Genomic DNA, 26797 nt, shown 5'->3' with positions numbered 1-26797 from the left:
TTTTAAAATTTTCTTTATTTCAGAACTGCCTTTATGTACAGACATCATTAAAAAAATGCACATACAATGGAGATTTTCCAAGGATCAGGAGTTGGAAATAAAATTTACGGACATTATTAAGAACTGAAATTGTCCCAGAGAAGTTCTGAGAATCAGGCTTCCTTAAATGTCCTTGATAACCTCTTCAAGTTCTTCCTTTGTGAACATGTGGAAATTCTGGCCAGGCTGCACTGTGGCTAGCTGGAAAGAAAACAGAAGGGTTAATAAGCTGGGCTCAGTTACCCTGCAGATGGCCCTACCATGGTCAGGAGAAGCTGTGTTGGTGATGCAGCTATTCATTAGGAACTAAGGGATCTGCTGTCCCAAGGCCTTCCCAGGCAGCAGGTCCCTAAAATAGCTCTCTGGCTCCAAAATAAAAATGCTTATTGACCAAATTTTCTATTTTAAGGTTAACTCACCACATCATACTTAACCAAATGCCTGGCATCACTGTCACTTCTTGAAGTCACTTCAACAGGGATCACAAAAGCAGCGGCAAAGTACATGGAGTCAGTACTTTTTTCTGTTAAAGACTCCTTTAGAATTATATTCGAAGTATATTTAAATACTTAAAAGTTGCGCTTGTGTGTGTGACTTCAGGTTACTTGGCCACTCTGTGCCTCTATTTCTTCATCTGTACAATGAGGACAATAAGAATAGCTAATTCACAGAGTAGTTGTGAGGATTAAATGTTAATATATGTAACATGCTTAGACCATTGCCTACAACAAATAATCATTAACTACTGTCAGGTGTTTTCCCTAAAATTGTTTATGTGGCAAAACTTATCAAAAAAGTTTGTTGTTGTTTTTTGAGACAGAGTTTCACTCTTGTCCAGGCTGGAGTGCAATGGCATGATCTAGGCTCACCGCAACCTCCACCTCCCAGGTTCAAGCGATTTTCCTGCCTCAGCCTCCCTGTAGCTGAGATTACAGACATGCACCACCACGCCTGGCTAATTTTGTATTTTTAGTAGAGACAGTGTTTCTCCATGTTGATCAGGCTGGTCTCGAACCAACCTCAGGTGATCCACCCACCTTGGCCTCCCAAAGTGCTAGGATTACAGGTGTGAGCTACTACACCTGGCCTGTTATGTTTTTTAAAAGGACTGGCCAAGAAAATATTTCATTAACACTGGCATAGGAAATCAGTTGTGACTGCTGAAGATATCAGTAATAACTGGAAGTCCAGATGGTTAATTTCAAATTTAACTAACATGGCCAGGTTTTCCATTCTCTCTGCTGATCGTGTCCCACAGTTTTAGGCAATACTGAGCAATAGGTGCCACATTTGCCTCAAAAGATGTGTGTTTTACATGTCATTTCCTCATAGTGTCTTTTTTTTTTTTTTTTTCAGTTTTTAAAATTAAACACATGGCTGGAAACAGTAGCTCATGCTTGTAACCCCAGCACTTTGGGAGACTGAGGCGGGAGGTACACTTGAGTCCGAGAGTCAAAAACCAGTCTGGACAACACAGGGAGACCCCGTGTCTACCAAAAAAAACCCCCCAAAACTAGCAGGGGGTGTAGCAAATGCCTGTGTCCCACATACTCAGGAGGCTGAGGTGGGAGAATTGCTTGACCCTGGGAGATTAGGGCTGCAGTGGGTTGTGATCATCCCACTGCACTCCAGCCTGGGTGACAGAAAGAGGCCCTGTCTAAAACAATAAATTAATTAATAACAATTTTTTTAAAAATTATAAAGATAGTAGGGCATTTTAAAGTAATTTTCAGTCCTGATATTTAATATAACTTGAAAGTTGCGAGACAGAATTAGCATAATCCAGTTATATGATGTTTAGTATCCTCTGCCTCATCTATAAGTAAAATTCAGAAAGACTGTTGCACATTTTAAGACACCCGATACCTGGGAACAGACTTAAAAAAAAAAAATGTTCTCCTCTCAAAGCTTGTAGTCTCCTCTAGATTCTCCTAAAAGATATATCTCCAATTACGTGAAATGTCAGAAAAGTCCCAAATATATTTGCAAAATATAGGTAAACAATTAGTTTACCATATAGACCATGAGTTCTATTCCAAGGATATTTAAACATACAAATATTACTGCTTCTTTTGGCCAGACGTCGTAGCCTGTAATTCCTTTAATTCTGGCACTTTGTGAGGCTGGGGCAGGTGGATCACCTGAGGTCAGGAGTTTGATACCAGCCTGGCAAACATGGCAAAACCCCATCTCTACTAAAAATACAAAAATTAGTTAGGCACAGTGGCACGTGCCTGTAGTCCCAGCTGAGGCACAAGAATTGCTTGAACCTGGGATGTGGAGGTTGCAGTGAGCTGAGATCGCACCACTGCACTTTAGCCCAGGCAACAAAGTGAGATCCTATCTCAAATAAATAAATAAATAAATAAATAAATAAAAATGTTACTACTGCTTCTGTTAAGGTATATCTTTACTTGATGATCAATGACGTGAGGACACAGAAATACAAGGGCAATAATCTAAAGAGTTAGGGCCTAAAGAATTTCACTCATGACTCAGGCTAGCCTTCTCAAAACATTACAGGGGCTAAAAAGCAGAAACTGGGAAAACTCTTGAGTAAAACAGTCCTACAGAAGAACTGGAACGCAAATCATACCATTAATAATAGAGTTTGAGCCAAGGACTGCTTTCAGGAAGTTGCTCATCACTAGATAAGTAAAAATAATCCCTTACATTTGCATAATAATAAATTTATTTGCATAATATGAAAGAAAATTTTCTATTTATCTCACTTTCAAAAAACACTTCTATGAGGCAGGTAGAACAGATATTGTCTTTCACTCTATTTCACCAATAATTAATTAATAAGCACCTATGTATTAGTTACATGTACTTGTGACTAAGGATCCAAAGAAAGAAAGTCCATCTTATTTACTAAGTGCTAGATGCCAAATGTGTTCAATGTCAGGTAAGTGTTATAATAAAGCTAAGCATATGTATAAGAGTGATCTGGGGGAGCCCAGGAAGGCTTCAGGGAGAAGCAACTTTTGAGTTATGTATTAAAGCATGGCAAGAATGGGTCAGACAATCAAACACAGGAAGGGAAACAATGTGCAAATGTGCAGAACCACAAAAGAACATGATGTATTTGCAAAATTGAAAGTAATTCTGTATGGCTAGAGTGGAGGTTGCATATGGAATATGAAGTGAAAAGAAGAGGGAACGGGGGGGGTCAGAGCCCATGGGAGACAGTACATTAAAGCGGTTAAAAGTATAAGACCTAAGACCAGACCTGGATTCAAATCCTGACTCTACCATTTACCTGTTGGCCCTACCCTCTCAAAGTCAGTTTCCTCTTCTGTAAAATAAGATTTTCGGAATAGGAATATCTATCTCATAGAAGTGTTGTGAAGATTAAGAGAAGTAATTGCATGTAAAATGCTTAGCAAAGTCTCTAATAGATTAAACAAATGACTTAAGTAGTAGTGAATTATGCCATGAAAAGAATTTTGGAATTTATCTCACAGACAACAGAAGTCAGAAAAGGTTTGTTTGTTTGTTTGTTTGTTTGTTTTTGAGACAGAGTCTTGCTCTGGAGTGTAGTGGCATGATCCCAGCTCACTGCAACCTCCGCCTCCTGGGTTCAAGCAATTCTCATGCCTCAGCCTCCTTAGTACCTGGGATTATAGGCGCATGTCACCGTGCCTAGCTAATTTCTTGTATTTTTATTAGAGACAGGGCTTTCACCATGCTAGTCTGGCTGGTCTTGAACTCCTGGCCTCAAGTGATCCACCAATCTTGCCTTACCAAAGTGGTGGGATTACAGGCGTGAGCCACCATATCCGGCCAGAAAATATTTTTTAAGCGGAGAACAATTAAGATTAGATGTAGCTTAGAAAATCCACTGTAGTAGCACAATGAGGAAAAAATGGACTGAAATGGAGGAGGGCAAGATTAATTAGGAGGCCTCTGAAAATATACAAGGTAGGGGAAAAATGGGGACCTGAACAAAAGAAGGCACTGGAAGTAGGGATGCAGAAGGGACATTGACTTGGGAGTTATTTGTAAGGGAGCAAAGAAATGATTTGAGTAAAAGGGAAGGAAAATCAAAGTCTTCCAGGTTTCTCATGTGCATAACAAGTGCACTGGGGGTGTTATCAGCCAAAATTAGAAATACGGGAAGATGAAATGGTTTTTAAGAAAGATAATGATTTTAATTTTAGAACCGTCAAATTCGAGGTGAATGCTTCAAAAAGGTCAAATGATAGTTCCAAAGAGTGACCATGAAATCTGACAAATAAGAGTTATCTTACCAAGGAGCAGTCTCATGGAAATAATAAAAGCTGAAACAAATAGTAATGATTGAGGAGTAAATGAGAGGTGAAGCAGTGGAGATAAGACAGGTTCTGTTTGGAGGAGACTTGGCAATAAAGGTGAAAAAATAGGATGGATGAAATAGCACTCAGCAATAAAATGTAACAGAATTGATGCAACATGGGTGAATCTCAAAATCATGCCAAGTGAAAGAAGTATAGCAGTCCCAGCTACTCAGGAGGCTGAGGCAGGAGAACTGCCTGAGGCCTGGAGTTTAAGACCAGTCTGGGCAACACAGCAAGACCCCATCTCTAAAAAAATTAAAAAACATTAGCCAGGCCTGGTGTGTGCACTTGTAGTCCCAGCCACTAGAGAGGCTGGGGTGGGAGGACTACTTGAGCTCATGAGTTCAAGACCAGTCTAGGCAATATAGCCAGACCTCATCTCTTAAAAAAAACCAACCAAAACATTTATATGAAATTCTAGAACGCAAAACAAATCTATAGTGACAAAAAGTAGATCAATATGGGGGAAGAGACTACAAAGTGACATGAGGGAACTTTTTGGGAGGATCGATATAATGACTGGGGTGACACATATGGGGTAGTACATTTGTCAACATCTGCTGAATTGTAAACTTAAAATTGGTACATTTTACTGTATGTAAATTATATCTCAAAAAAGTTCATTAAAAGTAAGGACACTAGACAGAAGGAGGTATATATAAAGATTTTCTTTAAAAGAAAGATGTAAGATGTAACTTGGATTTTTTTTTTTTTTTTGAGACAGAGTCTCGCTCTGTCGCCCAGGCTGGAGTGCAGTGACACGATCTTGGCTCACTGCAAGCTCCGCCTCCCGGGTTCACTCCATTCTCCTGCCTCAGCCTCCGGAGTAGCTGGAACTAGAGGCACCCGCCACCATGCCCAGCTAATTTTTTTGTATTTTTAGTAGAGATGGGGTTTCACCACGTTGGCCAGGATGGTCTCAATCTCCTGACCTCGTGATCCGCCTGCCTCGGCCTCCCAAAGTGCTGGGATTACAGGCGTGAGCCACCGTGCCTGGCCGGATATTTTCCTTTTCTTAGGGGAAAAGGCGGGAGGCTGGAGCTCCAAGGAACAACTAATGGACTAAGAACTTACAGCAGATGGGTTCTAGAGCAGTGGCTCCCAAATGTTAGTCCTCCTTAGACTGACCTTTCACAGCAGCCTATGAAAGCTGGTTCTATGGGTGAGACATTCACCAACAATACCCTCCAGTATTCTCTAATCTTCTGTCCTTAACTAGTCAATCCCCTACTATGGATTAATCCAACCATCCATTTTCTCATGAGTGTAGTCAACAAATATCCTGGTAAGTACTAATTGGTTTAATTACTGATTTATAATTATAGCCTTGGTTGGCCTTTACATTTTATTTATTTATTTTCTGAGACAAAGTTTCGTGCTGTTGCCCAGGGTGGAGTGCAATCTTAGCTCACTGCAACCTCTACCTCCCAGATTCAAGCAATTCTCATACCTCGGCCTCCCGAATAGCTCACCACACCCAGCTAATTTTTTGTATTTTTTTAGTAAAGCCGGGGTTTCACTATGTTGGCCAGGCTGCTCTTGAACTTCTGGCCTCACGTGATCTGCCTGCCTTGGCTTCCCAAAGTGCTGGGATTACTGGCCTCAGCTAGGATTTTAATATGGCCTAGCAATCCTTTTACTCTTCCCTGTCTTCTCTTTTCCCTATCCATAATGACTTTTCCAAATATTTCCCATTCTCAATTTTACTGTTGCATTCACCCACCCTCAGCAGATGACCTTACAATCACTAGGAAAATTCCGGGGAAATGTGGGACATCTCTCCAGTTTACCGCCAAACCCACCTATCTTTACTCGTCATTACTTCCTTTTCTCCTGTCTACTCTTAGCATACTAAAAAAGGACATTCCCAAGCTGGTCCATACCTCTCCAGTCTCATCCCTTACCATCCCCCACCATCTTATATATATCCCACACCCAACAGTCAGACAAAACTTCAAAGTTTCCTTTACCCACAATGTTATTTTTACATCTTGAACCCTTTGCACATGTTGTCCCCTCTTCCTGGAATACCTTTCTGCTCCCTTTTCCAGACATCTCCTCTTCCAAGAAGCTTCCCTAATGCTTTAGTCTAAGTTACACATACGGGAATCTGTTCTTACTGACATTATAGAAGTATCACCCCAGGTTGGTTCTTATTATCTATATGTTCCCTGCACTACACAGTATACTACTTGAATAGGAATTGGATTTTCTGTGTCTGTATCCCTGGGCATCCAGCATAATACCTGCTATATAATGGGTACTCAGTATGATGCTGAATGAATTTTACTTTTCAAAACCAACTTTTTCATGTGTACCACCCCTTACCTCTTCTATAACTTTTCCATCACTATCCTAACCTCTCCTTTTATTTCTTTCAGGTTTTTTTTTTTTTTTTTTTTTTTTTTTGAGAGAGTCTCGTTCTGTCACCCAGGCTGGAGTGCAGTGGTAAAATCTCGGCTCACTGCAACCTCCACATCCTGAGTTCAAGCGATTCTTATACCTCAGCTTCCCAAGTAGCTGGGATTACAGGCATCCACCACCACGCCTGGCTAATTTTTGTATTTTTAGTAGAGATGAGGTTTCACTACATTGGGCAGGCTGGTCTTGAACTCCTGCCCTCAAGCGATCCACCTGTCTCAGCCTCTCAAAGTGCTGGGATTACAGACAACTGCGCCCAGCTCTTTCAACATTTTTCTATAAGCTAGTTTCATCTCTGCTTATATTTTCAAGACTTCCCTATCCTTAAAACGACACAATCCTTTTATTGAATGCTACCTTCTGCCAACACAAATCAAACTTAAGAAAGCAGCATACTCTTGTTTTCTCCACTCATCACCTCCCTTTCATTCTGTTTATTTTATTTTTGAGACAGAGTCTCCCTCTATCGCCCAGGTTGGAGTGCAGTAGCTCACTGCAACTTCCGAATCCTGGGTTCAAGCAATTCTCATGCCTCAGCCTCCCTAGTAGCTGGGACTACAGGTGTGTGCCACCACACCTGGCTAGTTTTTGTATTTTTGGTAGAGATGGGGTTTTGCCATGCTGGCCAGGCTGGTCTCAAGTGATCTGCCTGCCTTGGCCTTCCAAAGTGCTGGGATTACAGGCGTGAGCCACCTCGCCAGGCCTCATTCTTTAACTCACTGAATTCTGGCTTTTGCCAGCACCACTTTACTAAAGCTGTTTATTATTCAAAGGCTGTTAATAATTTCTTAGGAACTAAATATACAAAAATGTGATTTCTATGATCTATGTAGTCTTCAGCAATGCCAGCTATAATATCTGAATAAAAAACAATAAAACAGCCAGGTGCAGTGGCTCTCACCTATAGTTCCAGCTACTTAGGAGGCTAAGGCAGGAGAACTGCCTGAGGCCAGGAGTTTAAGACCAATCTGGGCAACATAGCAAGACCCCATCTCTAAAAAAATTAAAAAACATTAGCCAGGCCTGGTGTGTGCACCTATAGCCCCAGCTACTCAAGAGGCTGGGGTGGGAGGACCACTTGAGCCCATGAGTTCAAGACCAGTCTAGTCTAGGCAAATATAGCCAGACCTCATCTCTTAAAAAAACAAACAAAAAAAATTCAACAATAAAACAGAAAGTACCTCAATGTTTGTTGCATTCAGCTTCTCCTCCATTACTTGTTTGAGGATGATGAGTGAAGACTTGATGGCTTCTTTCAAAGTCATAGACTTGAAACAAAGAAGGCAAGAAGATGCCTATTAATTATACGCAATCCCTCCTTCCTTCAAAGATTTTCCCTTTATCTCACTGAAAAAAGTATGTAGCAAGTATGTCAAACATCTTACTTACTATGGTGCATTACAAGTATCTCCAGAACTCAAGTAAATGGCAAATAAGTAGAATACACTTTTTCAGGGAAAAAACCCCAAAACCTTATTGTGAGCCACAATAAAGTCACCAACCAAAGTAATCTTTGAAGAAGGGGAAAGGGATAGACTTATCTTGTGTACATTTGAATTCCTCTTTTAATTTAGAAGATAATATTATTGGCAATATCCTATGAACAATGCCCAAATGATCTAAGAGGTAGCCTAATGATTTAGAAAATTCATATTTACCCTGTTTTGTACCTAATTTCCTCCACATGTAAAATCAATATTATTAGGAGCTAATGTAAGCAGGCTTCCCCATATGAACCACCTGAATAAGTACAGCAGCCTTCAATCACACCAATGAGTTACCCAAAACCAAATCTTCCCATCTCACAAAGAAAATACCAAATGCCCACTTGCTTCAAGAACCAATTGTAAAACGCTAAGTAAAGCTGTGGAGATAGAGGATAAACATATTGTGGTACACCCATACCACGGTATATTACTCAGCCATCAAATGGAAATACTGGTACAACATGAATGGATCTCAAAATCAGTGTTAAACAAAACAGATACAAACTAATTGTTTAATTCCATTTATAACAAAGCATAAGAACAGACAAAACTAATGGACAGTGGTAAACATGGTTGTAAAGGAGGGAAAGAGATTGACTGGAATGTGGATGAGCATTTTTTTGGCGGTGATGAAAGTGTTACCTTGTTTTGCAATTGTCAAAACTCATAGAACTGAACTCTTAAGGTTTGCACATTTTATTATATGTCAATTATACCATGAATTTAAAAAAATAGTAAGAGTTGTGAGAATACTTAATTACCTTGTGGTAAACTTCTTGCAAGGAGCTTTGGGCACCCTCTGAAGCAGAGCCAATTGCACGAGCATCACACTGTACAAAGGTCCCAGATGGATCCATATGAAACCTGCAAAACCCCCAAAATGAGGACTAAAATGCTCAGGAGTGGTGGCACTTTACATAACAAACGTCTCACTAAAACAAAGCACAAATGCTTGGCCCTAGAGCCAGGAGACACCACTGAAACATTGAGGCAGCCGGGCGCAGTGGCTCAAGCCCGTAATCCCAGCACTTTGGGAGGCCGAGACGGGCGGATCACGAGGTCAGGAGATCGAGACCATCCTGGCTAACACGGTGAAACCCCGTCTCTACTAAAAAATACAAAAAACTAGCCGGGCGAGGTGGCGGGCCCCTGTAGTCCCACCTACTCAGGAGGCTGAGGCAGGAGAATGCTGTAAACCCAGGAGGCGGAGCTTGCAGTGAGCTGAGATCCGGCGATTGCACCCCAGCCTGGGTGACACAGCGAGACTCCGTCTCAAAAAAAAAAAAATATATTGAGGCACAGATCTAAAAGATGTTCTATGTCTGGAGAAACCAGACATTTTAGAAAGTGTTTAAGAAAATTAGCAGCTTCCTTAGGGATTCAGAAGTATAGTATGTATAAATATGGTACTTGTTTATGCCTATCTTAGAAATATCTGAGGATGAGGATCAGATCAACATTCCAGAGCAAAGCTCTAAAACATACCCTGACTATAGTAACAAGTTACTTCTAATTCCTTCCAGAATTAGCACTGGTTCCAATAGAGGAATTCTTCATGGAATCCCCAAATTTGGGCAAACGGCATAGAATCACTAAACTTTAGTATTAGAAGCCATATATATATATACACACACACTTAACAATAGCCCTTTTTACAATAATCTTTTTTAAATACATTTTTTAAAGAGATGGGGTCTGACTCTGTTATCCAGGCTGGAGTGCAGTGACATAATCATAAGCTCACTACGGCCTGGATGACAACTCCTGGGCTCAAGAGATCCTCCTGCCTCAGCCTTCAAGTAGCTGGGACTACAGGTGTGTGCTAATACCTGGCTAATAGTCTACAATAATCTTCTCAGTCCCCACCCCAAATTAAAATAACTCCCCACAAAAGCATGGGGGAAAATTACAAAATGGTACTTACAGCTGAGGTCCTTTCTCATCAACTCCTCCAAATAACAATGCTACTCCAAAGGGACGAGACTAGAACCAAAAGGCAAGAGATATTAAGATAAATGGCTATGAAGTAAGGAGTGAGAGGGGCTGGGAATGTTATGTTTACAGGACAAATGTCCTAAGTCCCACAGAACAATAAAAAAAACTCGACACAAGTATCACACTCACCATGGCACCTGGATCTGCATCTTCTTCTCCAAACTGGAGAGCCAGATTGGACACAGCTTGGGTCACACTCTCCACTGTCATTGTCTCATTGTAGGTGAACCAGTGGTTCTAGAAGAAGAGCAAACCATGGTACACCCTTCTAATAAGGACACTGAGGCAGCCCACCATCTCACTACGCACATTCCTTTAAACTGGGATTGGAAACTGAAGGCTCAAATGTGGTTTTCTTAATTAACATTAACCCTGAGTACTTGGGAGTACATGAGAGGAAGAGAAATAGCTCTGGAAATAAACATTATCACAAGGACTCTAAGCAATGACGGACAAGAGAATTTTTGCCTTGAAAAAGAGGAATATGCCCTGAAAGCACCAAGTTTACTCTTGTCAAAAACTAAAAGTGCCTCTTTCCCTCAAAGACTCTAGCTTATTCTGTTGATGTTTAAGTTAAATGACTTATTCTTACATAAGTACAGACAGCAAACTTGCAAGTAAGTGCAAAAAATTTTACCGTGAGATATATTTTTCTTACTAGCCTATCTCCAAGCAGCAGCTACAAAGTTTAAAAAAAAACAAAAAAAACAGTATCCCTGATCAGTATTTGTCAGCTGGTACAAGTTATTACTCACCAGAGGAGGGCTGTTATTTGCAAGCCTGGCAACAAAGGCAGTTGAGGTGAGAATATCCTTTAACTATGTCCACCTCCTGCCGTGATGCTCCCACAGAAAGTCAATTAGGAAACAATGCATTACAATGCATGCTTTATATAAGGCAAAGCCAAAAAAAAAAAAGGAAGACACTGTCAGCACTACTGACCAGAGCCTCTTTAAAACTGCAGTGATCAGACAGCTAAACTCCAAGCCCCAGAAAGTTCTAACTGGGAATTCTACCCAAAATTACTCCCAAGAGCCACATCTAATATTGACACAGACACCTGCAGTATAGCCCAGGCAGCTACATAATCACTAAACAAGCAACTCAAGTATCCTGGTAAAAGGGAGATAATGCCAATTTTACCTGTGTCTCCACTCTGGCTTTATCAATTAAAGTCTTAGCATCAGCAATTAGCCCACTCATGGCACAACCTGCAATGTAAAAGCGACAGTGACCCAGTGGCCAAATCCTTGTAGAACTCTTTCATCCACTCAGGAAATCCTGAAATTCTGGAGTGGAACCATGGCAGCCATTCAGCTATCCCATGGCATTTTATACCCGAAAGTTTAGATAGGAAATGATCTGCCCTGAACCCAAGTATTAACGATGTTAGAAACAAAAAACCATCCACAATGACACACAAGTCCAGATGATAAAAATAAGTCCAGAGAAAAGCAGCTAAACAAACATGAATTTCCACATATTACATCCCTAAACATCCCTTTAGCACTCTTTGTAGATGATGATACATTTTCAAACTAAGCAAACACGAATGTCCCAACCTGGGAAACAGAGAAAAGAAAATCACCTCACTATGGACTACAGTGGAGGACTCTCGAATAAATCAAAAGCCTTTTGCCTCTCTGTCCCAAACACAAAACAACTAGTTATATCAGAGAGTTTGCCTGATGGCCCAAGCCACCACAATTATGGCTATACTGTTATTTTACGCACCATGACTCAAATCTAAATCTCCAGTCTAAGTTTCTCTCCCAAGTTTCAGACATATAAAGCCAAATAACTTCCTTAATATATCTACTTGGACATATCACACACTCATTTTCACACACTCATTTCCCTTCTAGACCCCGTCTTCTTCCTTGGCCCTCACAACCAATCAGATCACAAGTTCTGTCAATTTCTATCTTCCTCTCCATTCTCTGGCTACTGTGTTAGTTAAAACCTCCACCATCTCTTTGTTTGGACTATTACAAGTTTTTAACTGGCCTCCCTGCCTCTAGTCTCAGCCCTCTTTAGTCTATCTTTAATATCATTATCAGAATGGCCTTTCTAAAATTGTAATGGGATCCTATTACCTCATTGCTTAAAACCTTTCCCATCCTTGCAAAAGGATTACATTGAAGCCTTTGGTGTGGTAAAAAAGGAATTCCGCTCTCTGACCAACTCATCTGTTGCTGCAGTTCATGTCCCAGTCCCACAAAACTGCTTCTGCTATGGTATTTTATATTTTACACCACAACGGCTTCAGTCATTTCTATTCCCTCTGACTAGAATGCTCTCCCTTGCTATACCCAGACACTTGTTTGCCTTGTGTACACTTCCTTATCTTTCAGAATTAAACTCAGCTCAAAATCACTTTCATGGAATCCTTTTCTGAAAGCCCCACTAACACTGACTCCAGGCAAAACTAATTATTTCTTCCTTTATACTCCTACTGAGAACACACTAGAGTCTTTCTTAATACTTTTGTCACTTAATTGCATTGACTTACTTACATGTCCACCACCACAATTAGACCGTATGCTCCTGGAAAACAAGGACTATGTCTTATTCCTTTCTATTCCCTGGTATCTAGCATAATGTCTGGCACATTGTAGGCTCTCAATTTGTTGAATGTAGTGACACTGAGCTACCTTCAAAAGACAAGTGACTCGAGTTAAAGAAGACACAATGTTCCAATCTTAAAAGATAAAATCTCAGTTTCTATATCTATGAAAGAGATAGTATCAAGCTTCCAGAGTCACCATGCATTTGGTTCTGATGCCTTCAAGCAATTAATTATTTTGCCAATGCTTCATTAATTAGATGACTAGACAGGTTAAGAAAATTTAGATAGCCAAATAAAATGGCATTCTATAAATAACTAGAACTACTCACCCTGTAATACTATTATACAATGATGTCAGAAGTCAAGGCAGGGGAATTAAAGACCAAAAAAGTGGGTAGAGGGAACAAGGAATACAAAGATAATCTGAAAACAAAGGAGGAAGACTGATCTAGTCAAGTCTATATTATTCTTATAACTTGTAGTCACTCCAAAGATCTTTGAGAATTCCTCTTTTCTCAATGGACACTCCAGGTTCCCATACATAATCCTGTGCTCTGGTGGCCTTCTACTAGAGCAAGTATTATGCATCAGTAAAGACCCAACCATCGTAAGGAGCTGGCCTATGATTCAACCTTTGCATATTTCAACAACCATCACATTTACCAAGTCTAAATTTGAGGGGAAAGGTACTTCTGGGAGTAGGTTAAACATAAATGAGCCCTGCAACAGCCTCCTACTCCTACATTTATATATTCTGGCCTACTGCCTGGAAAATAATAGCGAACAAGGGGATAACATGTTCATTTCATAAACCTTCCTTGCAGCATCACAGAGGACTAATTAACCCAGACCAGGTCCTACAGAACAGCTTTCCTCCACTCCTTACCTATGTGAGCATCAATCTCTACAATTTTCTCAATGCTGCTGGGCTCCATCAGTGGGGAAGTAATTCTCTTCTCCACAGCTAGGCACACACCCTCTGATGTCTGGATCCCAATGGCTGTAGAACCAAGCTAAAGAGAAACATCTTATGATTACCATATACAGGTCAAATAACTGTCTCACATACTCACCCGATAGCTCTCTGTAAATCTTCACATGATAGAAACTTCAATTGGCCACATCTTATAGGCAGAGAGAAGGAGCACCCTAATATACTCTAAGTAATTAATATACTATTCCTGTCAATAGCAAGAATATTGATTTACAGAAAAAAGTTCTTTTTTTCTCCCTTAAAATTTTTTTTAAGTTTTTAATGTTTTCTTTATAATTTACCCAGGTAATTTCTAGAACCCCAAAAGAGTAAGTTCAACAAAGTCTTTCAAACATTGGAAAAATCCATTCTCTAATGCCAATATTTGGAGGAGGGAAGATTCAAAAGTTCTAAACATAGTGGGCAAGAAAGTAATAAAACTCTTAATGTCTTTTCTGGACCCGGTCTCTTTTCACCTCTTACATCTGTCTTGGTCTGTCCCAAGAGGTGATATTCCCCAACCTACCTGACCTCCAAAAAAGTAATAAAGGAAGGTAGGGAGGGACAAAAAGAACCACCACCATCATCACCACCAACAGTGTAAAACTATTAATTATTTAAGGTCACTAGAAGTCCACAATATACCTGGAATTCATCTCGTTATCTCTATGTAACACCCAGCCATCTACTACTCCTCTATGCCCATTTCGTGCAAAATGAGGATGACAATAATAACAAGAAGGGTAAACATATTATGTATTACAAAATGCTTAAAATGGTGCCTGCCAAAGATGAACAAATGTTATTCATATTCCATGCCTAGATTACTTCAATAACCTCTTTCATCTTTAATCTCTCTCTCAATGTATCTCTCATGTTATAGCCTGACTGATCTAATAAAATGCTATTATCATTATATTTCTTCTCTCAAGAATTAACATCACTCTATACTGCCTATAATATAATATCCAAATAAACTTCCAGAGCCTTCATATCCTGATGCCACTTTTCCCTTCCAACTTCATTACTCGTTATTCTCCAACAAAATCCCTCAGGTATAGCCCAACCCACTTGCTCAAGCCACATTATCTCCTACCCTTGCACCCCTCTGCTCATGCTGTCTCCCTGGAATACATTCTTCCTTTCCTCTATCCAAATTTCACTCATCAAAGCCTTCCATGACTATGTTTTGTGCTTTGAATTCCCATTATATTCAGTTATTTCTACAAAGTAATCACTGCCAAGTGTGAGCATTGCAAAGGGTTCCAAAGAATCCCATGAATCTTTATGTATAACTTGCTTAACATGTCTGCAGACTGAATGATCGTTTCACACACATATATATTATTTTTCAAATGTGTTAAGTTGTGACTTTATTTAGAAGTGTTATTAAATGTACACCAGCTTTTTGGCATGTATTTTCTTAATCAGTGGATACCTGCATAACTACAGGAGATGAACTGTCAAAAAATTTTATGTAAAAAAATGAGTACTCAGGTTGGGCACAGTGGCTCATGCCTGTAATCCCAGCACTTTGGGAGGCTGAGGTGGGCAGATTGCATGAGTCCAGGAGTTCAAGACCAGTCTGGGCAACATGGTGAAACTCTGTTTCTATAAAAAATACAGTAATTAGCCAGCCTTGGTAGCATATGCCTATACTCCCAGCTACGCGGGAGGCTGAAACGGTAGGACTGCTTGAGCCCAGGAGGCAGAGGTTGTAGTGAGCCAAGATCATGCCACTGTACTCCAGCCTGGGCAACAGAGTGAGACCCCATCTCAAAAAATAAATAAATAAAAATGAAGGCTCATATTTCTAGTTAAAGGTGTAGACTAATGACATACATTTGTTCCATGCCTTCCTTAAGTCTGTTAATGTAAGATTAAAGGACTTTTAAAAAGGCATAAATCCACTATAACAGAGAGTGAGACAAGACACAGCAACAAAACTTTGAAGCTGAAAAGAAGATAGGTTAGTGATACCCAAGTAATCCAAATCCTAAACCAGCAGTAAAGAAAGTAAAGAAACAACTTGATTTTTATCACAGGACCTCACAAAAGGAAATGGTGGCAACAAGGACTTCTGGAAATGGAAATGAACAAGGAGCTAAAAACTGCAAGATGGTTCAGTGTTTAAGAAACAGATTCCCAGATGCCCTCCCCTATGCTGTAAAGCTAGATGACTGCACCTCTCCCACTCCTGCAGAAGACTCCAGGCTTATTCTCTGGAGACCGTAAAACAGAGGGTCTTTGGATTGGGGACACCAAGCACAGTCTAAGGCAGGAATCATGCACTGAAAACAGGGTAAATATGTAAAACTTTACAAACTGAGTGTTAAGAACCTCAGCTTTCTTTCCCTACTCAGCTCTCAGAAGCCAGCAGCCAGAAATACCCTCCCGGAATGAAATGAGAAGAGGCAGTTTTCTTCTCAGCAATGTTTTTCAAACTTTTTGACCAAAAGCCACAGTAAGGAATACATTTGCTTTCATAACTAAACCCCACAAATAAATACAAATACATAACAGAAACAAAATTTCATGAAAAAAACCACTCACCACTACTATGGGCAAGGCATTTTGATATCTACTGCTCTGTTTCACTTAAAAAAGAAATCTGGGCCAGGAGTGGTGGCTCATGCCTATAATCCTAACACTTTGGGAGGCTGAGGCAGGAAGATCACTTGAGCCCAGGAGTTTGAGACCAGCCTGAGCAACATGGCAAAACTTTACCTCCATGAAAATTTTTAAAAATTATCTGGGTGTAGTGGCACGTACCTGTAGCTGGGGGCTGAGGTGGCATGGTCACTTGAGCCTGGGAGGTTGAGGCTGCAGTGAGCTGTGATCACACCACTGCACTCCAGTCTAGGTGACAGAGTGACACTCTGTCTCAAAAGAAATGCTCCTCATGACCACTAAATTTATTTTAGTATCTCCTAATAAGCCTAGACCTACAGTTTGAAAAACATAGCTCTAAAGAATCTGACCAGTTCAAAAGGAAAAAAAATATTTTAGACAGGGTCTCATTCTGTTGCCCAGGATGGAGTGTAGTGGCACAATCACGTCTCATGGAGTACCAACTTCCCAGGCTTACAAGATACTCCCACCTAAGCCTCCAAAATAGCTAAGACTACAGATGTACACTACTACACTCAGCTAATTTTTAAAATTTTTTGTGAAGACAAGGTCTCACTATGTTGCTCATGCTGGTCTTGAACTCCTAGACTCAAGCAATCCTCCTGCCTCAGCCTCCCAAAGTGCTAGGATTACAGGTGTGAGCCTTGCCCAGCCTAATTTTTAAAATTTTTTCTAGACATGGGCTATGTTGCCCAGGCTAGTCTTGAACTCCTAGGCTCAAGTGGTCCTCCTGCCTCAGTCTCCCAAAGTGCTGGGATTATAGGGATGAGCAACAATGTCCCACAGGGAAAAAATTTTCAAGAAAAATTAGAAAATGGTTGAAGAAAAATAAGACATTTCATCCATAAAACAAGAACAGGATGCTAAGAAGACGAAAAGAAACAAAAGAAGTTGGAAATTTAAAATTATTTCTGGCCAGGCGCGGTGGCTCATGCCTATAATCCCAGCACTTTGGGAGGCTGAGGCGGGCGGATCACCTGAGGTCGGGAGCTCGAGACCAGCCTGACCAACATGGAGAAACCTCAACTCTACTAAAAATGCAAAATTAGCTGAGCGTGGTGGCGCATGCCTGTAATCCCAGCTACTCAGGAGGCTAAGGCAGGAGCATCTCTTGAACACGGGAGGCGGAGGTTGCAGTGAGCCAAGATCGCGCCATTGCACTCCAGCCTGGGCAACAAGAGCGAAACTCCAACTCTAAATAAATAAATAGTTTCTACAATACTATTGGAAAATGGGTTCTACCAAATTGAGCAAATAAATAAAAAAAGATGACATGGGGCCTAACACAAGAGGGAGTTAAAGGGAACGCCTAGAATGATCTCACAGAAAATGAAGTCCACAGCTATGCAGGAGGCCCGGAGAATGACCAGTCCAGATTGGAGCAGGTTAGAAGGCTCCAAGATTTCATTAAGAATCCTTAATAGGGCACTGTGGCTCATATTCATAATCCCAGCACTTTGGGAGGCTAAGGTGGGCGGATCACTTGAGCTCAGGAGCTCAAGACCAGCCTGTGCAACACAGCGAAACACCATCTCTACAAAAAATACAAAAATTTACGCTGGGCGCGGTGGCTCACATCTGCAATCCCGGCACTCTGGGAGGCCGAGGCAGGTGGATCACAAGGTCAGGAGTTCGAGACCAGCCTGACTAATATGGTGAAACACCATCTCTACTAAAAATACAAAAATTAGCCAGGTGTGGTGGCACATGCCTGTAATCCTAGCTACTCAGAAGACTGAGGCAGGAGAATTGCTTGAACCTGGGAGGCAGAGGTTGCAGTGGGCTGAGATAGCACCACTGCACTCCAGCCTGGGTGACAGAGTGAGACTCTGTCTCAAAAAAATAAAAAAATAAGCCAGGCATGGTTGTGCATACCTGTAGTCCCAGCTACTTTGGGGGCTGAGGCGGGAGGATCACTTGAGCCTGGGAGATTGAGGCTGCAGTGACCTGAGATGCACCACTGCATTCTAGCCTGGCTGACAGAGCAAGACCCTGTCTCAAAAAAAAAAAAAAAAAAGGGAATCCTTAATAGGACACTTAATTTGCCTGAATGTTTTGAGAGGATACATGTAACCTAGAGAGACTTTGGGATGCATTATTGATCATCCTAAATTAAGCAAATATTTTTAAAAAGAGAATTATTAACTCCAAGAAAAACAATGTTGTGCAGAAACAGAAAAACAATTATAAAACACAAAATGGCTCAGCTGTGAAAAGCATTTACAGTCATACTAATGTAACTATTGACTAATGATCTAACAAAATTATGATATTCATGATATATATGGAGAGGGTCACCCTATCCCCACCTCAGAAGACAATTGTGTGTGGTGGGGACTAGGGGTGTGGGGTTGGGGCAGAAATCTTCATCCTTCATAATGAAAAGTCCATGGATAATGCCTAACAAAAAAACCATAAACCTGTGTTGTAGAGATACGGAGGTACATGCCTAGAACATTACCAGCTGAAACAATTTGAAGTGTTGCCTCTGAAAAGCTGAACATAGATGATGCAGGCCTCAAGAATTGCTATTTTTGTTACAAGGTTCATAGAACTACTTTGCCTTTTGACTCTGAAACTACATGCATGTATACCTTAAAAATCAAACAAATATATAATCAGCAACCATTGCCAGAAAACTTAATTTAGCACTTAATTGTTCTCTAATTGTTTCATTTATAGTATACTGATCTTGAATTCCCAACTGAACAGAGTAGGACAGAATTCATATATACTTTTAATCTAGAAGAGTGATTCTCAATTGGGGGCCCTTTTGTCCCCACCAGACATTTGGCAAAATCTGGAGACATTTTTGGTTGTCACAACTGAAAGAGGGCTACCGGCATCTAATGGGTAGTATCCAGGAATTGATAAATATCCTAAAATGCACAAGATGGCCCTCCACAACAAAGAATTATCCAGTTCAGGCCAGGTGTGGTGGCTCACACCTGTAAATCCCAACACTTTGAGAGGCTGAGGCAGGAGGATTGCTTGGGCCCAGGAGTTTGAGACCAACTTGGGCAACACAGCAAGACCACATCTCCACACACACACACACATAAAAAAGCCAGGCATGGTGCACACGTCTGTATCCTGGCTGCTAGGGAGGTTAAGGTGGGAGGAAAACTTGAGCCCAAGAGTTAGAAGCTGCAGTGAGCTAAGACGGTGTCACTGTACTCCAGCATGGGTGACAGAGTAAGACCCTGTTTCTAAAAAAACGTAAAACAAATCTCTTTAGTCCCTAAGGTGTCTTTACCAACAAGAATACAAAGGTGGGCCGGGCGTGGTGGCTCACGCCTGTAATCCCAACACTTTGGGAGGCTGAGACGGGCGAATCATTTGAGGTCAAGGGTTCGAGACCAGCCTGGTAGTAAAACCCCATCTCTACTAAAAATTTAAAAAAGTTAGCCAGGCGCAGTGGCACATGCCTGTAATCCCAGCTACTGGGAGGCTGAGGCAGGAGAATCACTTGAACCCAAGAGGCGGAGGTTGCAGTCAGCTGAGATCACGCCACTGAACTCCAGCCTGGGCGACTGAGAGAGACTCCATCTCAAAAAAAAAAAGAAAAAAAAAAAAAAGAATACAAAGGTAGTCAGATACATGATTTGCTAAAGAAAACAAAACAAAAAGTAATACAAGTGCTAATTCTGGACTTCTGTATCCCTCTTTATAGCTAAGAGGATCAAAAGCACAAATATGTCCCTCCACCCCCACTGAGAAAAAGCTATTAAGATAATTATGAAGCAGTTAACTGCTCAAAAAGTTTTAAAATACGTATTAGGAATAGGATTGAAACTGTTATAAAAATGGTTAACAGTGGTTGCCTAAAGGGATGTAAGAACATTTTCTAAAGGAATGGTTAGACCACATTTACTCCAAGTGTTCTGCCAGCAAAATGTTAGGTAGCCATGAAATTTCAGGAACTATGCTACTTGCTACTATACCTTGATAGCCTCAATGGCATACTCCACTTGAAATAATCTTCCTTCGGGAGAAAAAGTATTCACGCCCCTATAATTTAAAAAAAGTTATTAATTATACTCATAAAAACTAGTCATGTAGACACTGAATTCAAGTTCCTTGACAACTAGCTCAGATAGCTACAGAATATGCATGCTGTCATTATTCTCTACTTCGCCCACAACAATCTGTAGCATTTTTTGTACATTAACAGTTTCTCAAGGGAATGGAACCTATATATAGAATGCTTCTGCCCCACTCCCAGAAAGTCTTCCCAAACTGGTGAAATGAGAGCAAGTGACTTTTCTGCCTTAATCCTGAATCAACCTGGGTCCATTCTGAATAGACTTGCCAGTTCCTTTGGTAAGTTCATGCCCCAAAACTATCAGCCAATTTCCAAGAAAATGTGCATTTTTCCTTATCCTCTTCCCATAACATGGGATATATGATATTAATATCTGGGGTTAACACTCTTCTTTCCATTCTCAATGCCCTCATTACTTTTCACCTAACTTTTGTAATAGTCTCCTAACAGGTATTGACTCGTGGAGCAAGTCCGAAGTGTTTTTCCCCTAATTCAGACAATCTCTATAAAACACAGTTATTACTTTTTTGTTTTTTTATTTGAGACAGAGTCTTGCTCTGTTGCCCAGGCTGGAGTGCAATGGCACGATCTCAGCTCACTGTAACCTCTGCCTCCCGGGTTCAAACAATTCTGCCTCAGCCTTCCCAGCAGCTAGGACTACAGGTGCATGCCACCACGCCCAGCTAATTTTTGTATTTTTAGTAGAGATGAGGTTTCACCATATTGGCCAGGCTGGTCTCGAACTCCTGACCTCGTGATCCACCCACCTCAGCCTCCCAAAGTGCTGGGATTACAGGTGTGAGCCACCGTGCGTGTCCCAATTTCTTTCTTTTTTTTTTAGACTGAGTGTGCTCTGTCACTCAAGCTGGAGTGCGGTGGTGCGATTCCGGTTCCCTGCAACCTCCATCTCCTGGGTTCAAGCGATTCTCCTGCCTCAGCCTCCCAAATAGCTGGGATTACAGATGCCCGCCACCATGCCCAGCTGATTTTTGTATTTTTAGTAGAGATGGGGTTTCACCAAGTTGGCCAGGCTGGTCTCAAACTCCTGACCTCAAGTGATCCGCCTACCTCAGCCTCCCAAAGTGCTGGGATTACAGGCGTGAGCCACTGCGCCCAGCCCTAATTATTACTTTTTAGTAAAAGTTAGTCACAGGTACATTTCTATACTTACTTGTATGAATTACTATTGTTATCTTAACAGACTGAGATCCATGTAGTTCCTAATTCTAACCTAGTGAATTCACTCAACATTTATATAAATTACATGTCAGACTGCTTTTCTCTCTAAAACACTTCCCCTTAACACCTAACACTTTCCACCTTTCCTTGCTCAAGTGTGCTGGAAATCCCTACGGAGAAGAGGCACCAAACATGGTCTCAGCTATAAAAGCTTTGAGCACACAATGGACACAAAAAATATGTGAACAAATGAATGAGATGGTTGCAATCCGCGGTTTATGGAGTCTGGACTTTCACAACAGGTAACATGTCATATAGCAGTGCTTTTGGCCTGGCGTGGTGGCTCATGCCTGTAATCCCAGCACGTTGGGAGGTCGAGGCGGGCGGATCAGCTGAGGTCAGGAGTTCGAGACCAGGCTGGCCAACATGGTGAAACCCCACCTCCACTAAAAAAACAAAAATTAGCTGGGCGTGGTGGCAGGCGCCTGTAATCCCAGCTACTTGGAAGACTGAGGCACGGGAATCACTTGAACCCAGGAGGCGGACATTGCAGTGAGCCAAGATGGCACCACTGCACTCCAGCCTGGGTGACAGAGTGCTAAGCACCAGTTACTTCCAAATCTCTATTACCAGTTTTACCTCTTTCCTAACTAATTTAAATGTTTGCCGAACATTTCCACTTGCATATCCCATTAGCACTTAACACTTAACACTTTTCAGTTTGAAATATTATCTCTTTAAATCCAGTCACCTTGCAAAATTGACTTCATCTCCTGCCATTCCTATTTCAGTTTTATTTTAAAACACCTCCGATCTTCCAGTGTTCCCAAGATAGGAAGTTCTGAATGATCTGACTCATTCCTCCTCATCTTTTCCCATATCCAACTATATGGTAAGTCATACCAATTCATATCAATTCCTCCTCCACAGTAACACATCACTCTTCCTTCTCAATGCCCTCATTACCTTTCACCTAACTATTGTAATAGCCTAACAGGTATTGACTCACTTTTCCCTAATTCAGACAATTAATCTCTGTAAAACACAATTATTATTTAACAGCACACAGTTGCCTACAGAACTAGGACCCAAACTCCTTAGCCTCGTATTAAAAACCATTCAATATCTAGCAGCATCCTGCTTTTCCCATTATCTCCTGCTGTTCCCATACATGTATCATATGTGCCAGTCAGACTGGACTTTTCCCAAAATGCTTTGTGCTTTTCCATTGCCCCTCCTTCATTTCCCATTATCTCCTGCTGTTCCCATACATGTATCATATGTGCCAGTCAGACTGGACTTTTCCCAAAATGCTTTGTGCTTTTCCATTGCCCCTCCTTCATTTATCCCATATTCTCCAACTCAAAACTAGTGATCTCACTGTCTTTATTAAATTCCTACTCTTTCAAGAGACCTAGTTTAAATGTCAGCTCCTTTGTGAAGTTTTCCAAGATCCTCTCATACTGCATGCAATCCCTCATCAAAAACTCAATGGTATTGATTTGAGTTTCTCTAATGGCATTAATATATTTCTGACTCACACTATAGTTACTTCTATAAACAATTTTTTTTTTTTTTGGAGACAAGATCAGCACCACCATACCTGGCTGATTTGTTTTTAATGTTTAGTAGAAACGAGGTCTCACTATGATGCCCAGGCTGGTCTCCAGCTCCTGAGCTCAGGCAATCCTGCCTCGGCCTTCCAAAGTGCTGGAATTACAGGCATGAGACACTGTGCCTGTAAACAATTCTTTAAGAGTCTCAGGCTGGGCGAGGTGGCTCTCACCTGTAATCCTAGCACTTTGGGAGGCCAAGACAGGTGGATCACGAGGTCAGGAGTTCAAGACTACCCTGGCCAAGATGAGGAAACCCAGTCTCAACTAAAAATACAAAAATTAGCCGGGCATGGCGGCACTGACTGTAATCCCAGCTACTCAGGACGCTGAAGCAGAGAATTGCTTAAACCTAGGAGGCTGGCCAGGTGCGGTGGCTCATGCCTGTAATCCCAGCACTTTGGGAGGCCAAGGCGGGTGGATCACGAAGTCAAGAGATCGAGACCATCCTGGCCAACATGGTGAAACCCCGTCTCTACTAAAAATACAAAAATTAGCTGGGCGTGGTGGTGCGTGTCTGTAGTCCCAGCTACTTGGGAGACTGAGGCAGGAGAATCGCTTGAACCCGGGAGGCGGAGGTTGCAGTGAGCCAAGATCATGTCACTGCACTGCAGCCTGGCGCCAGAGCAAGACTCCCTCTCGTCTCAAAAACAAACAAACAAACAAAACCCGGGAGGCGGAGGTTGCAGTGAACCAAGATCACATCACTGCACTCCAGCCTGGGCGACAGAGCGAGACTTTGTCTCAAAAGAGTCTCCTATATGAGAGCAAGGAGCTTGATTTTGTCCATTGCTGTAGCACCAGCACCTAGAACAGTGCCTTGTTCACAGCAAGCACTCAAGCACATTAACTAAGAGAATAAAAAGGGATGTATTTTAGGCCGTCTTGGGAAGACAGAAAAATAATTAACAAAGCAGTCAATACATATGTTAAGTAAATGGCCACAAAATTTAATAAATGATTTCTGATAAGGATAACAATTTCTATCATACACACCCTAACTCAAAATTATATGTCACCCGAGGATGATTCTCTTCAATGTTCTGGAAGTTAAATATCGACCAACAAAGTCACTTTGTAGGACAGTGGGGAAATATGTCAAAACTTCACACACATCTTCTATGAGTCAGTAAAAAAAGATGAAAAAGTGGTAACTGCAAGTGGTCAGCATATACTTGACAGGATCAGCATATACTTGACAGGAAATGCAGCTTCTGACACCACTCAGTACAAAGAAAATGTCTGCCTTCCCTGACTTAAAAAAAAAAAAAACTTAGTAGCTATGTAAAAACTTAACTCATGAAAACAGAAACTGAAAGTAAAAATGTCTACAGCATAAATATGTACAACTTAATATTGTGCACATTTTCACACCACAAGTTTTTTAAAATTTGCTTTAAACTTTTAAAAAGTCAGAAAAATTTTGGTCAGTTGGAATCAGCATGATGAGAAATCTCTTGAAAACCACTCTAAATTCCAGTTCCTATAAAATCAGACTCCAGACAATATATCCAGCCAAAGCTACGACTGCGTTCGCGCTTCTGCAGAAACTATACATCGCAGCATGCCCTACTACAAACCAGTTGCTTTTTCTGCCAGGAGGCACGTTTAACTTTTTGTTTGTTTGTTTAAGGCAGTCATACTAGGCACGAAAAGATGAACGGGGCAAGGGGTGACCCTTGGCCCTCTCCGGGTTCAAGTTAGGAGTACCACCGGCTCCTCACGCCTTCTTTACCAAGCACAAGTCGGAGCTTCTCGCTTCCGCACTGAGTTAGGACCCAGGGGGTGACTCAGCGGTAGGACAAGTGCCGCCGATGTGGTCTACCTTGGGGAACCACGGCGGGCGCCTAAGGAAGGCAAGAGATCCCCAGGTCCGGCCAATCTCGGGTTCCTGGGGAGCCCCATGACACGGCAGAACCCAGGCCGCCCGGCCAGGTCCCGGGCCTGCCCACCCGTAATTCCCACCCGACGTCCCCCAGCCGCACGGACCTGTCGTACTCAGACCGGGTGAGAAACATGGCGAGGGCAGGAGGAGGCAGCGGCTACGCGGGGATTCTGAGGACCAACACGACTACACCGGCGCCCAACTCACCCACACCGCCACAGTACCAAAGACCAACTGCGCGTGCGACCGCGACCTCTTTAGCCCGCCTTCCTGTGCCTGCTTCCTATTGGCTAATAGTAGTTCCCGCTGAGGTGATTGGGCCAACGCGCTTCCTCGCCAGGGCATGGTTGGTCCGGAGGAGGAGGACCAGTGAGGTACTTCCGCCTTAAATCTCGGGTGGTTGCTAGGGACGATTGGAACCCGAGGCGTGTAGTGAGTTAGCCTTTTAGAGAAGGTGTGAGCCCGCCCCAAGACTGGCAATTGAAAGGGCTTGCACGCAGAGCTGGGCTGTCTGAACCCTGACTTAATAGGTCCCTCGCCGGCTCCCGTAATCCCAGCTAGAGTACTTTGGCCCGGTTTCCTGCAAGGGCCCCACCTACTTTCTCTTCGCAGGGTTCCCTCTCTTAGGGTTCCTCCGCGGTGTTCTCCTTGCCGGGTCGAAGGCTCCAGGACTTTGGACGGCAACGGGTCCGCTACAGTGGGTCTGAGCCGGCGCCGCGGACTAGTCCCTTAGCTTCAGCCAGTTTGGCTCGTTTATTGAGAAAAGCAGGGGGCGAGGGGTTAGTATGTAAGAAAGTCTTCGAGTTTCCATATGGTTAAGGTAATTTTATCAACTCTTTCTTGCACCCCTCCACCTAGTACAGGTTTCAGACCTAAATAACCTAGAGTTCAGGATCCGACTTCAAAATATTCACTGCTTTTTCTGTTATTTGTTAAAAAAAAATAAGTGTTTTCTGTGAGCCCACATCGTGCCATTGCACTGCAACCTGGGCAACAGCCAAAACCTATCCGGAAAAAAAAAAAAAAAAAGAGCGCTTTCTTTATCGACGCTTCCTGCTTCCCTTCAATAAGTTGCTTAAGGAGCAACTTTACAGCTTCGAAATAACACTATAATTGAAGTATTTGTTCAAGAAAGGCAAGTACGAACTCTTGGCACGGGGGTGGGGAATAGAGGGAAATATTGGTCAAATGATACAAAGTTTCAGTCAGACAAGGTGGATGAGTTCTATAGTTAATAATCATGTATTGTGTACTTGAAATTGTGAAGAGGGTACACCTTAAATGTTCTCACCACAGGAAAGTATGTGAGGTGATGGATTATGTTGATTAGCTTCATTATTCGCAGTGTGTGTATATGTATATCAAAACGTCACGTTGTATACTATAAACATGAACAATTTCTATTTGTCTCTTACACCTTAATAAAGCTGGAGTCGGGGGAAAGAAGTCATTTATGCTAGAAAGGGAAATGGCAGCATCTCATTTCCAGTTATTAATGTGATACCACTAGTCGAGTCCTTAACCTCTGAAGGCCTGTATCTTTCCAGTAAAGTTCATTCTTGGTCCTAGATTAGGTTTGTAAGTCACCAAGGCATTTCAAAGGTCTAGGAAATGTACAAATATGCCTTTTGAGTATTAGCC

The 26797-nt window shown here is 41.8% G+C and overlaps 1 protein-coding gene across 2 annotated transcripts; it reads right to left on the bottom strand.

The window, feature by feature from the left end:
* Positions 1-25392, bottom strand: PSMA5 (proteasome 20S subunit alpha 5). 2 transcript variants are annotated; one of them, NM_001260609.2, is made up of 9 exons: positions 25261-25372; positions 20379-20445; positions 13717-13843; positions 11405-11472; positions 10391-10498; positions 10191-10249; positions 9028-9130; positions 7961-8047; positions 26-240 (listed from the first exon to the last, which is right to left on the bottom strand). In NM_001260609.2, the coding sequence occupies exons 1-9, from the start codon at positions 25287-25289 to the stop codon at positions 163-165; spliced, it is 726 nt and encodes a 241-aa protein (NP_001247538.1). In that variant the 5' UTR covers positions 25290-25372; the 3' UTR covers positions 26-162. The 2 variants fall into 2 exon arrangements, with proteins under 2 accessions (XP_015002269.1, NP_001247538.1); XM_015146783.3 differs by lacking the exon at positions 20379-20445 and having other exon boundaries at positions 1-240; positions 25261-25392.
* Positions 25393-26797: the final 1405 nt, after the last annotated feature.

This window comes from Macaca mulatta, chromosome 1 (genome assembly GCF_049350105.2).
Source record: "Macaca mulatta isolate MMU2019108-1 chromosome 1, T2T-MMU8v2.0, whole genome shotgun sequence".
Lineage (NCBI taxonomy): Eukaryota > Metazoa > Chordata > Mammalia > Primates > Cercopithecidae > Macaca > Macaca mulatta.
This window is presented reverse-complemented; position numbering and strand designations above follow the sequence as displayed.